Source organism: Thrips palmi, unplaced genomic scaffold (assembly GCF_012932325.1).
Source record: "Thrips palmi isolate BJ-2018 unplaced genomic scaffold, TpBJ-2018v1 HiC_scaffold_15, whole genome shotgun sequence".
NCBI classification, from domain to species: Eukaryota; Metazoa; Arthropoda; class Insecta; order Thysanoptera; family Thripidae; genus Thrips; species Thrips palmi.
The window spans coordinates 1,935,569-1,947,949 of NW_023144624.1; the positions used below are offsets into that span (position 1 = coordinate 1,935,569).

Genomic DNA, 12,381 nt, shown 5'->3' on the forward strand with positions numbered 1-12,381 from the left:
TTACACACATTTGTGACCGTTTTGCTCAACTTTGCGGCATTTAAGCAGCCAGTGCTCGGCGTGTGGGCCAGCCGGGAAACCACCGCGACCCCAGGCGACCCCAGCCACCTCGCCGCGACCCCTCAAAATTTTTCGCGACCCCATTTGGGGTCGCGACCCCAAGGTTGGGAACCGCTGAGCTAGAGGGGCAAGTAGGGGCACTTTTAGAATCGGGGCAACGAGACAAGGCAACGGTGCTAGTTTGGAGCGTATTTCTAGTGTTTGGGGAGTCGATCAAGTTCCCCCGACTTGCCCCCGAGTTACCCCTGAGTTCCCCCCGACTTGCCCCCGAGTTCCCCCCGGTCCCCCCGAGTTCCCCCCGACTTGCCCCTGAGTTCCCCCGACTTCCCCCCGAGTTCCCCCCGAGTTTCCCCCGAGTTCCCCCGACTTCCCCCGACTTCCCTTGAGTTACCCCGAGTTACCCCCGAGTTACCCCTGAGTTACCCCCGAGTTACCCCCGAGTTGACCTGGCCCTCAGTTTGTCAGGGGCGTCGCTCTGTCTCTCTCGCACGCACGGGGGGAGTCAGAGCGACCACTCTCGGAATCAGTCTGCAGCTTGGTGCATTAATCTGTCGGACGCTCGCTGGACGGACATGGACGCATTCAGGGAGGCGCGACCCGGCAGCGCAGCAGTGCGCAGCAGCCAGCGGGCTGCCGCGGGGGCGCAAAATCAAAACAAACGGAACGACCAGGTTAGGTCTCCGCTCTACTCACAGCAGCAGTCTGGGGCGGCGCGGTAAATCCGTTCACTGACACTCGCTGGCTCACTCACTCACACACACACACACACACTTGTTGACGCACTTTTACGACAGGTGGTGCACCCTGCAGTAACGACACGGAAAAAAGGGGAGCAGGCACCCAAACAAACGGTGAGTCACACACGAGACACGGTGCATGAAGCTATCGTCCGCCGTCACGTTTCGTCACTGGTCACTTTCATAAACGTGACACTCGCGTGACGAGACACACGCGCGACGTGACACTCTCGTGACGTGACACTCGCGTGACGTGACACACGCGCGACGTGACACTCTCGTGACGTGACACTCGCGTGACGTGACACACGCGCGACGTGATACTCTTGTGACGTGACACTCGCGTGACGTGACACTGACGTGACAAACGCGTGACGGGCCAGCTGACGGAGCTGCTGCCCTGCGTCCTGCGCGGCCGGCCGCCCAACCAAGACTGGCTGTGCTAAGGAGGAGGAGGAGGAGGGGGCCCGACGCCCCGTCCGCCCCACGCCTCCCGCCGCTCCGTCGCCCTGCCCGCCTCGCCGCGCCCCGCCGCGCCCCGCCTGGCCCCGCCGACACTCGCCGCCCTCGGGTCGCGGGTTCGATTCCTCGCGCCGACGGCGAAACGGCACACCGATGAAAGCAACCTTGGCCTTGCGCGCCTTGCGCGCCTTGCTCGATGCAATCAAACGATTGGCGCGGTCCTCCGCCCTTCCGCTGCCACACTGTAAGACTGCGAGACGCGCGAAACTAACAAGACGAGGCCAATCGCCCACCCGCTACCAAAGGCCGCGAGAATGCACAGTCACTGCCCGGGGATTGATTCCCTGTTTCCCGCGCTTTGCCTCTCTCTCTCTCTCTCTCTCTCTCTCTGTTTCCAGCCGCGCACCTTTAAGGGCTTTACGAGGTGGCGCAAACAAAAGGAAAATGCGTGAGCGAGAGAGAAAGAAAGAGAGCGGAGGGGCGTATGGGGGTGAAAAGGGCAAACGAAGGGGGACTCCAAAATCATTCACACACACACACACACACCACACACACACGCGCCAAGAGACGTGAGCCGCACGGCCGGGCAGACACGCCCGCCGCCTCGCATTATTCTTATTTATACGAAGCGCAACAATGCGAGATGAGAACCGAAGGAGGAAAAATAAAAAGTCCCCTCCGGTGGATGGATCCACGAGGCGGGCTAGCTGCTGCGTGGCGCGGCCGCGGACCGCGGTCCTAGCCGCTCCTATTATTCGCCGCAGTGTCCGGCGAGAAGTATGGCGTGGTTGTTGTTGTTGTTGTTGTTGTTGTTGTTGTGTTGGTGGCGGACGGAGCAGGCAGTTGTGCAGCCCGTGTGTTGTACTACAAGATAATAAACGTCCTACTGAACAGGTAGGCGCACGGTATGGGCGCGTTCTATCCTGAGTGTTGTGTGTGTGTGCGTGCGTGGTGTCTGTGCGACGCTAAGGAGGTACTATGCGGGTAGCACCCCCCGATGTGCCATTGTGCGGTGTCGCCGCAGACCCTCCCAGATCACAGAGATCGCAGCAGGTGGGTGGTGGTGGTGGTGGAGGCGGCCGATGCGGGGACCGGCGGGGACGGCGGGGACCTCGCCGCACCACCGCGATCAACTCATCCCGATCCTAATCGAGCGAGCCGCCGCCGTAATGCGTGATATTTACGCGCCGACCACCGAGCGGCGGATTTTGGATTTCGACGGAAGGGTGACGGTGACGCGACACACTGGTTCGGCCACCCGTGCCGCCACTGCGTGCGCCAATGAGGGATTCAGCGCGACGAAGTGGACGCGGCGTTCGGGGAAGCGGCCGGCATGACCAGCCCGCCCGGGCCTCGGCCGCCTTGGCAGCCGCACGCCGCGCGGACTCGAAGGACACGTCACCGAAGTGACGTCACTGCCTCGCGGGCTGGCCGCGGCGCGACTTGCAGTGCACCGCGCTGCAGCACTGCAACATCGCCAACCTCGCGAACAAGACGCCCTCGCCAAAAACAAAAGTCGCCTTATGGCGGAGCGTCGCGCACATAGTACTCACTCAATTTCTTTCAGTGGCTTGGCGGCCCTGCAAACTGATTCCGAGCGTCGCTCTGTCTCTCTCACACCTACACGGGACGGCCCATGAGTGCGAGAGAGACAGACTCTGGGGATCGCCCTGCGGCCTGCGGCCTGCGGCGTGCGCGGGCGGCGCGTCAATTGGGGCGGCGACACTCTTTCATCAACGGCATTATTCGTCGCGACCCGAGCGAGAGAGAGACAGACAGACAGACAGACAGAGGCAGCGACAGACGAGACAGAGAGACAGGCGAGGCATTGTAGTCGCGCCTCACCTGTCGCACGAGTGTCGCGTGGGGGAGACACCTGGGAATTTCGTGCGCATCATAGGCCTATCACATTTGTGTGGTGGGCGTAGTGAGGGAGTCAAATTTTGATTTTTTTTTTTATTGAAATCCCTTGTAACAAATTTCTCAATTTTTAGCCCAGTACACAAGACACACGAAGGTGTCAGCTTGCTTTTAGTACTCTGAATTCAGGCAACCAAAAATCTAGACGCGTTTCGAGCTCCAGAATCGCCTGACGGGACTCGAACGGAACGCGTGACCCCACCAATGGATTGCTCTCCGAACGGGGAATCCATTGGTGGGGTCACTCGTTCGATCTGAAAACGCGTCCAGAGTTTTGGCCGCCTGCGCCTGCGGTCCCCTGTGGCCCTGGGCTGGGGCGCCCTGGGGCGGGCCGCACAACGGCGCCCAGCTGGTGCAGCGACGGCGTGCTTTACTTTCGGTGACCAAATAAGTCGCGGCGGCCGACGCAGGCACGCAGCCCAGCGCGGCGCCGACCGCGGCTCCGGCCGCGCGTGAGGCAGGTCAGGGCGACGCGGCGACGCGGCGACGCGTCATGCAAATCCACCGGCCGGTGCGGGGCGGTACAGGCTTGGGTACAGGCGCCGGCAAAAGTGCGGCGGAAGAGGCCGCTTTCACACGTCGGCGGCGATGAAAGCAGAATGGGCGCGGCCTTGGCGCGGCCTTGGCGCGGCCCTGGGCAGTGCACTGGAACCGCTGCCTCGTTTCGGCGAGCAATCGCAACGAAGCGAGGAAGCGGAGGGGAATTAAAATCCCCGTAATCATCAATCACTCCGGAAATGATGCAGCAGCGGCAGCCCGTGTCCAATCCGCGCCCTATCCCCGCGTCGTCCTGTCAAAATGTTTTCCCTAACCTGCTGGCGTCATCCTTCGAACGCGAGCGGGAAAAAATAGGGTTCATGCCTTGACGCCGCGCTCTCCGTTCCGCCCTTTTCGCAGGGTGTCCGTCCGTCCGTCCGTCTGTCTGTCTGTCTGTCTGTCGCCCGTCAGCTGGCCGTCTGCGTGACAGGACTCTGGCAGCGCGTGAGCCGTCCCCCGCACTGCTAATCCTCCGGCGACAGGGATACGGCGGCTGGCGGACGACGCGGTGCTGCGGTGCTGCGGTGCGCGGTCGTGGCGTCAAGACCACGGCGTTGTCGCACCAGTGTGGTCCCAAGCCAACACACACGCACGGCGCTACTCGCGGCGCCCATCCCCGACAGCATGAAGACATTCCCGGGACAGGTTGAGCGCCCCTTCCCCCTCCCCTTCCCCCTTTCGCCGCGTGCCAAGCGCAAAGCCCCCGAAGGTGTACCAGGGACATTCCGATCCAAAACGACGCGTTGTCGCCGCCCGTCACGGCGCGGCAATGCTTATAATGGCAATGCGATCGGCGCGTTGCGGTGCGGGGGGAGTTGCATGCAAGGAGCGCCGCCACGCTGCCAAAGGCACGGCCAGGGGGCACGGCCAGGGGGCACGGCCAGGGGGCACGGCCATCGGCCGGCAGACCCATTCCGAGAGTCGTTTTCGTCGCTCTGTCCCTCTCGCACTCGCGGGGCGTCCCGTACAGGTGCGAGAGGGACAGGGCGACGAAAACGACTTCCTCGAGGGGGCACGGGCTGGTACGGGCAGCGGGACGGCCGCCGGACATGCGCAGCCGATACCGCGGCCGTTCGAGGAAAAGGGGAAAAGAAGAGGAAAAAACAATCAGATTCATTACAAAGTAAAATGCCCGAATCAGCATAGATTTGTTGCGAAACAAGCGTCTTATGCAAATGCCTTTCTTCTCCATCCGTCGTCGCCTCTCTCTCTCTCTCTCTCTCTCTAGGCCCGTATAAAAACGAAAAGTACGCTTTTAGGACGCTTTTAGGACGCAAACAGGACGCTGCAGGCTGGACTCGTACGCTTTTGGTGCGCAAACATGCGTCCTAGGACGCTTTTAGTCTCGAAGACGCGCGAGACTTGTACGCGGATAGGCCCCTCCGTTGGGTACTAGGGCGCTAGGAGTCCCGCCGTCCGCGCCCGGGAGGGTACTAGTCCGTTTTTGGTACGCTCGAGACGGACTAGTGCGCGGAAGGTACGCTTGCAGGGGGACTAGGGGGGGAAGAGGGCGCGCTAATGCCCGCACGGACTAGGGCGTTCGGAGTCCGGCCCTTGTGCGGCCTCTTCACGTCCTAGTCCCTCATGCAAGCGTACCTTTAGCGCACTAGTCCGCAAGTTTTTCAGGGGTTGGTGATTGAGTCATCGAGTGTTAAATGTTCAATGTCGTCCCTGCCCTTAGCGCTTCCAGCGCCTTTACTCTCAATCGCAATGTTTCTTAATACCTATTTCAACGGTTTGTAAATTTTTGGTCAGGCGGTATATTTATCCTACCCTCGAAGAACACAGTGCTCAGTGATTGACATTTTAACGCTTTTCACATGGTTCAACACCAATACTACTATGAATCTCTTCCACTGTGCAGGGCTGCTGAGGGGACCATTTCTGGTTCTAGTTCCACTCCTTGTTTTTAACTTGACGCGTGGTAAATGCGAGGGGGCAACCACTTTGGATGTTTGGGGACACAATATTTCTGAGGGCCAAAGATTTGGGCGGATTTTGCAAGATTTTAAGCAATATTCCGCCCAAACTTAGCTTGTTTTTGGTCTTTTTTAAAAGGGAAAATTTCAGATTTCCCAGAGATTTTTAGCGCTTAGGTGACAAGATTTCTGGAGTGGTTGCCCCTTGGATGTATCTGTTCTATTTTGTTTGAACCGTACAAAATTTTACGTCTACGAAATATTTCGTACATATTTTTATGCGACACGTGACCAGTCATACTAGATGCCAAGTTCTATGCAAAGCAACCACCACGTTGAAAACCGCACCTCTCTACCTTGAAAGGCGCGCCCGCAAGAGAGGAGGGAAGGGAGGGGCGCGCACTGCCTGTGCGCTGAGCGCGCCGCGCCAGTGAAGAGGCTCGCCTGCGGCCCCGGTCCCCATGTTCCAGGGTTTGCGCAGTGGTCACCGTCCTCGACATCGAAGAGCCAGGCGAGTCATCAACGCAGCAGTCCGGGGGTCGACTACCACTGAAGCCTGTGTCTCAGCAGCTGGGCGGGCGGGGCCCGGGGGGCCCGGGGGGGCCCCCCGGGGCCCGGCGGCCCGGCGGCCCGGCGGCCCGGCGCTGGCATTCTTTTGGCGGGGATGCGTCGGGGGGCTAGTCCGCTTTAGTCCCGCGCAGCGGACTGAAAGCGCCCTAGTCCCGCGCGGACTAGGGCGCGCGGAGGGCGCTTTTTGGGCGATTCTGTCCTGTTTACGTCCTAGTCCACCTGGAAAGCAGACTGAAAGCGAACAAGTCTGAGCCAAGGTCAAGCGTCCTGTTTGCGTCCTAAAAGCGTCCTAAAAGCGTACTTTTTATTTTCATACGGGGGGTAGGCCTCGCCGGCGGTTTCCCGGCCAACCATTTACGGGGCGTCATAAGAAACGTTGGGACCGTCGCCGTAAAAATAGGACAAAAAAAGGAAAACCCATAAAAAAGGAAAACCTCGCACGGGCCGCAGTGAATATATATATTTTTTCCAGAGGCGGCCGGAACTCTAGTGAGCTTCGCCCTGCACTGAGATTCCCAAGGGATCGAGAGGCGACATGCTACGGGGTTACTGTAATCCATTATTTTCCTGACTGGGAGATGATTTAGGACCGCGGAGACAAACGCGCCGCGGGCCGGCTGGATCGCGCGGAAACACAAGCATTTTGTGTCAGCAACATGGTGGTTGTCATGATTAGTATTTTTCGAAAAAGGCAGTGGATGAGGACGAAAGTGTCCTGCGGGCCAGCGACGTGGTACCGATGCTTTGACGAGCGGCCGACACACGCAGGCACGACGCGTCGTGGGCCATGCCACCGCCACCCACCGTGCGTAGATATCGCCGCCATCACCGCCAGTGGCTGCTGCCGGACAGCGCGCCGTCGCCCTCGGTCGCCCTGTCCCTCTCGCACTCGTGGGGCGCTCCGGCTCCGCGAGGTTGCGAGAGAGACAGAGAGCCTCCCTGCTCGGAGGCCGCCAGCAGGCTGCCGATTTGAGCCCTCCGCGTAACGAGTTGCATTCGAACAAGGCAGGCAGCGCGGCAGAGCCCCTTTCCCCGCAGATACTCATCGCAGTGCGCGCTCTCTCTCTCTCTCTCTCGCACACCGTCGGCCTGGCCGTGAGTGCGAGCGAGACGGTGCGAGGCCTGCGGGACGGATGGCTCAGCGCAGCTCAGCGCGAAACAAAGAAGCTTCGCGACTCGCGGGGCACTTAACGCGTGCCCTATCGGCCGCGCCATCGGCCGCCTCGGCCGCCGCGACGTCGCCGACGTGCTCCCCGAGGAGGCCGACGAGTGCCCCGGCCGTGCTCGGCGACACGCACGCCGCCGACCGGGGCACCAGGACCGCGGCGGAGGACGCGGCGCGCGGCGCTCGAGCGGGCCGCCGATGGATTCCCCCCCCCCCCCCCCCCGTGAGCAGCACCGCGCAGCACCGCGCGGCAGGCCCTTGTGGACAGGATAATCATAGGTTGCGCGGATGACGCATTGGGCGCAGCGTAGCGAAGCCCGCGAAGCCGAGTGGAGCGGAACTTGGAGCGGAGCGCGCCGCCGGCGAAACGGGAAAAAGCCGGCGAGCAAAAGGAAGCAGAGGTAAGAATGTCCACGGATATTGAAACCAAGTAAAGACCGATTTCGCGCCGCCAGTAAGCAAACCGTCGTGATTAAGGGCAGGCGCGCGGCGCGGTGCGCGTCGATACCCCCTGCTGGCGTCTTCCCCCGCGGTCGCTACTCCGCGCGGAGGTTGGCGCACGCGTCCGGCCGGCCGCTCCGCGCGGACACCGCCAACGCCGTCACCGACGAGTCAATCTTGAATAACGGCCGGCAGCCTGTTGGCGGCGGCGCGGCCACGAAGTGCACGAAGTGCCTCGGCTGCCACGACACCTTTGATCCGGCCGGCAGTAAACGTCCGCGCCTAATCCCCGTGCAGGCCGTGCAGGCCGTGACGCTACCGGCGCCGCCGCCGGCCGCGCACCGCCCGGCTTAGCGGACTGGCCGGCCCGCGCTGCCCCGCGGCCACAACGCACCACATAAACCTCTCCGACGAGGTATAAAAATGTGTCCCGGCCGGTGATCGGCCGCCGTAACGCTGCAACGCCTCGGCCGGCAGAGGCCGCCGTCATCGGCCCCATCGCCATGATTCACTGCGTTTGGCACCTCCCGGCCCTGCCCACCGCTTCCCATGCGGCGGCCGGCACGGCCGGCACGGCCAGCACGGCCTCGGCCACGCCGCGTGATTTAGGGGCGCCGGCCTCGGCCTCCGCGTCAAACCAGGAGTGGGCTGGGACACAGGCGTGCGAAGCGGTGCGAAGTCGCAGGGCCCGAAATCCGAGACATCATCATCGTATTTTCGCCTTCCGTCTCGGACATCGTGACACCCCGAAAGGCGATGCCGCACAGGCCGAAGGTGCTGTAAATTTGCTGGAGAGACGCTGACTCCGCGTGAGAGAGCCGACTGGCGATACCCCGCGCGCCAGAGGCTCCACTCTGCCGGCCGGCGAGGCACGCGTCGATACCCCGCGCGCGGCCGGGTTGTGGGCGGCAAGTTTGGGGCCTTTCGGGCGGAGCAAGGCGGAGCAAGGTAGGGCGGGAAACATTGTTGTTACTCGTTACGGCCCATTCGAGATTTCTCGGCCGCTGTAAAGTCGCGTCCTGGCGGTGGGCTCACTGGCCGGCCGCAGTGCCTCGGATACTAATTGAGCTGCTTTACGATGCGCCCCAACACGGGCCCGGCCGGCCGGCCTCGTCGCACCTCGGCAGACTGCCGTCCCGCAGGGCAGCGCGTCGCTCGCTCTCTCTCGCACCCTCGCGGGCCGCCCCACGAGTGCGAGAGAGGCAGAGCGACGGGGGGCCTTCCTCGGAAGCGGCCGGCGGGGCACCGCAGGGCTGCAGTGCAGCCTCTCATATATTCCAATTACGGTGGATCTGGCGCGAGGCTTTGGGCGCGGACGCGGCGGACGCGGACACTGCGGGGGGCTGCCTGCCTGCCTCCAGTGCAGCGCGCCGTCTAACAAGCAGGCCAAGACCGAGGCCAAGGCGACCACCCCGCCAGCGCCGCACAGCGAGGACTGCGTGTGGTGCAGCCCAAAGAGCAAACGCACCGAACTATACACCCCAACTCGGACCATTCCCCAAGTGTATTTGAAGCATAATTTGCTGCCGCCATGGGGCCTGCCCGCGCGAGAGGCGGTCGCGCGGGCGTCGCGTGGGCGTCGTGCTGGGGGACCGGGGGCACGGCGCGGCTCGACCACAACGGGGACGTTATTTTTCGGATGAGCGTTGTTTCCATCCGCTTTTATACGCGCGGCGAACCCTTCCGATTCCCTGGAGATTAAAACTTGCAGTGCGCTGGAGTGGCGCTGGAGTGGCGCTGGAGGGGCACTGCGTGGACGCCACGGCCCCGACGGGAGACAGGGGAGTCACATGTCTAGAGTTACGAGCGGCCAGTTGGAAAACTCGCGCCTCTTTAGCCGGGAGGAGGGGGTAAATGGCTGAGCATTTCGCTTCCTGGTCACTGCCCCCCGGACGGCCGAACCCGCCGCGCCGCGCAAACTTCCAACTCAAACTTGTCCAGCGGCGGGGCGGCTTGGGGGCGCCGTGCTTCAAAATGAAGAGCCCGGGGGCAGGGTAGCGCGCCGTGGCGCCGTAGCGGTACGACGGCGAGTTTGCGGCCCGCCGGAATAAATCAAATGTGACGCGGTGCGTCTCCTGCGGGAGATAAGCAGCTCTGTCTCTCTCGCAGCTCCGCGGCGCGCCCCACAAGTGCGAGAGGGATGAGGTCGCAGCGAAAGCACGCGCTCCGGACCGAGACTACTGGTGGAGCCACGACAGGCAGGCAGCGCGCTTTCGTCGCTCTGTCTCTCTCGAACGCATGCGGCCACGCGTAGGGGTGCGAGAGAGACGGAGCGGCAGCGGAATCGGGGCGAGAAGCCGGGAAAACGGAACCGCAGATTAATTTATGGCCGAGACGCGAATAGATTGGCGAAGGGTCACGGGGCCCGGCTGTGCACACTGTGCACACCCAGTGCAGTGCAGCAGCCCTGGCGCTTCGTTAGATTCGCATCAAGGCCAAATGCAATATCAAATAAAATACGGCCGAGGGAGGCCCGACCACTGTAGTTGCGACCGGCGGTAACTTCCCTCTCAAACGCCAAGACCAAGAAGGAGGAAATAAAGAGAAGATCTACAGGCTACTCACCATTTGTGAAGAGCTCTTCGGTTTTCTGTTGATGTCAGGAACTTTCTGCCCGGCTGCAAAGGGAAACAGACACACGTGAGCAGACCGCACGGAAAGAAAAACAAAAACAAACTGCAATGCAGAGATATGAAGCTTATGTACTCAGGATGTTCGAAATGAATATAGTCTGGTACAGACAGTTTGGAATCAGTAGGGGAGGTACTCACTAAATGTTTATGTAAAATTTTGTACCAGTAACTCGCATGGTTTAGTACATTTACGAGGAATTTGTATAATATTATGCGTAAAAACGCATAAATTTATGCAAATTTGAGCAGAATTTTCTGCAAAACGTTACACAGGTTTAAAATCATGCAACACCACGTACAAAGTTGTACATAAACATTTGGCGTGTATGATTGCAGTAAGACTCTTTATTGCGAGTCCTAAGAAGGTGCTAAGATAGGTCCCCCCGAAAAATCTGTTGCAAGGCAATGTAATTTTTTCCGGTTCGGGCAAGGCTTCATGCAACACGGTGGATTTTTTTTCTCCTCTCCCAACAACGGCTTGCATTTGAAACGCAGATCAAGTTTTTTTTTTGACGAGTCGTCTACGCGGCCAGGCCCGGCCGGGCCCGGGCAGGCGACCGGCTTATCCATGCATGAGCCGCGCGGCTCTCTCGAAGCGTGATGAATGGGAAAATAACAAGATTTATGAAATCTGCAAGACACGCGGGGCGGAGGCCGGCGGGCCCTGCAAGGCCCTGCCAGGCCCTGCCAGGCCCTGCCAGGCCCTGCCAGGCCCTGCAAGGCCCTGCAAAGGCCCTGCAAAGGCCCTGCAAGGCCCTGCAAGGCCCTGCAAGGGACCGGGCGAGGGCGGCGGCATGGCGGCGGCATCCGATTCAATCCGATAAGCGGCAGGCAAAATGTTTTCATTCAGGGACCACAAAGCACCTCCACGACAAGTGGGACGAGGAAAATGAAAAGTTCCGTGTCCTCACACCTCACCGAGGGGGGTGGAGCCACTGGAAAATTTTGTGTACAACGGCTGTGAAAAATGTGCTTCTGTACGTACAAGATTTTTTGCGTATTGACCACACGTGCTGCCTACTTACTAGCGGTTCTCTTTTTGCAACCTGAATGTGTTTAAATTTTGTACAAGAATGAGAGAACTCCCACAAGTTGTTCCTTCCCTCGCACCTTACGCTTTCTTTTCTTTTTGCCTTTTTTTTAAAGTTTCCACCATGTGCGATGAACTGACAACCTCCCTCGCAGCCCGGCGCTGGAGGGTGCCTTTTCAACAAGTCGAAGGGCGTCCCGTGCGTCGCTGCTCGTCGCTGCCTCGCCGCGTCGCGACAACCCTTCGCGGTCAACCGTGCGGCGCCGTGCGGCCACCCGCCTCAAGTTGCCCGGCACCCCCTTCCTGCCTCAAAGCCGCTCACCCCGAGGCGTCCTCACATGATATCAACTTTTTTTTTGCTTTTCCTTATTTTTATTTCCTGTTTTTTTTTTTTTCGCCCTCTCTCACTTTCTCCTATTCCACGCTGAAGAGGGAGGAAAGTCTTAGCCACCCCTTAGCAGACAAACAGAGCAAAGCTAGCGAAAAGAACACACGCGAACACAGACAGACAGACAGACAGACACACACACACAGACACACACACAGAGACACACACACACACACACACACAGCTTCTCCCTGCAGTGGCCTGGGTGCGCTTTCCGCATACAGCAAAGCAATCTCGCGATGCGGCGACAGCAGCAGCCTCCCCTGGCGGCGTTTGCAGTTTGCAGTGCACCTTCCGCTACGCCTGAGGCGAGACGGCCAGATCTGGCCGCACTTTGTTGACTGAATCCGGTTCCGTGTTCTCGTTGCTGTGTTCCCTCTTCCCCGACAGTGTCCGTTTATGAAACCCTTTCGCGGCCCAACGAGCTCTGTGAAGGCATTGTCATCGCGGCGGACGCGGCGCCCACCGCGAGCACACCGCGAGGCAACGAGACAAGACGAGGCGCCATTGTCTCAACAG

At 60.5% G+C, this 12,381-nt stretch overlaps 1 protein-coding gene across 1 annotated transcript in view; it reads right to left on the minus strand.

Moving 5' to 3' along the window:
• LOC117641050 (protein sickie-like) overlaps positions 1–12,381 on the minus strand; it is a 135,763-nt gene that overhangs the window by 40,030 nt on the left and 83,352 nt on the right. Inside the window, exon 4 of the mRNA XM_034378149.1 lies at positions 10,377–10,429. Within this exon, the coding sequence (XP_034234040.1) occupies positions 10,377–10,429 (53 nt within the window). The remainder of the gene's footprint in view (positions 1–10,376; positions 10,430–12,381) is intronic.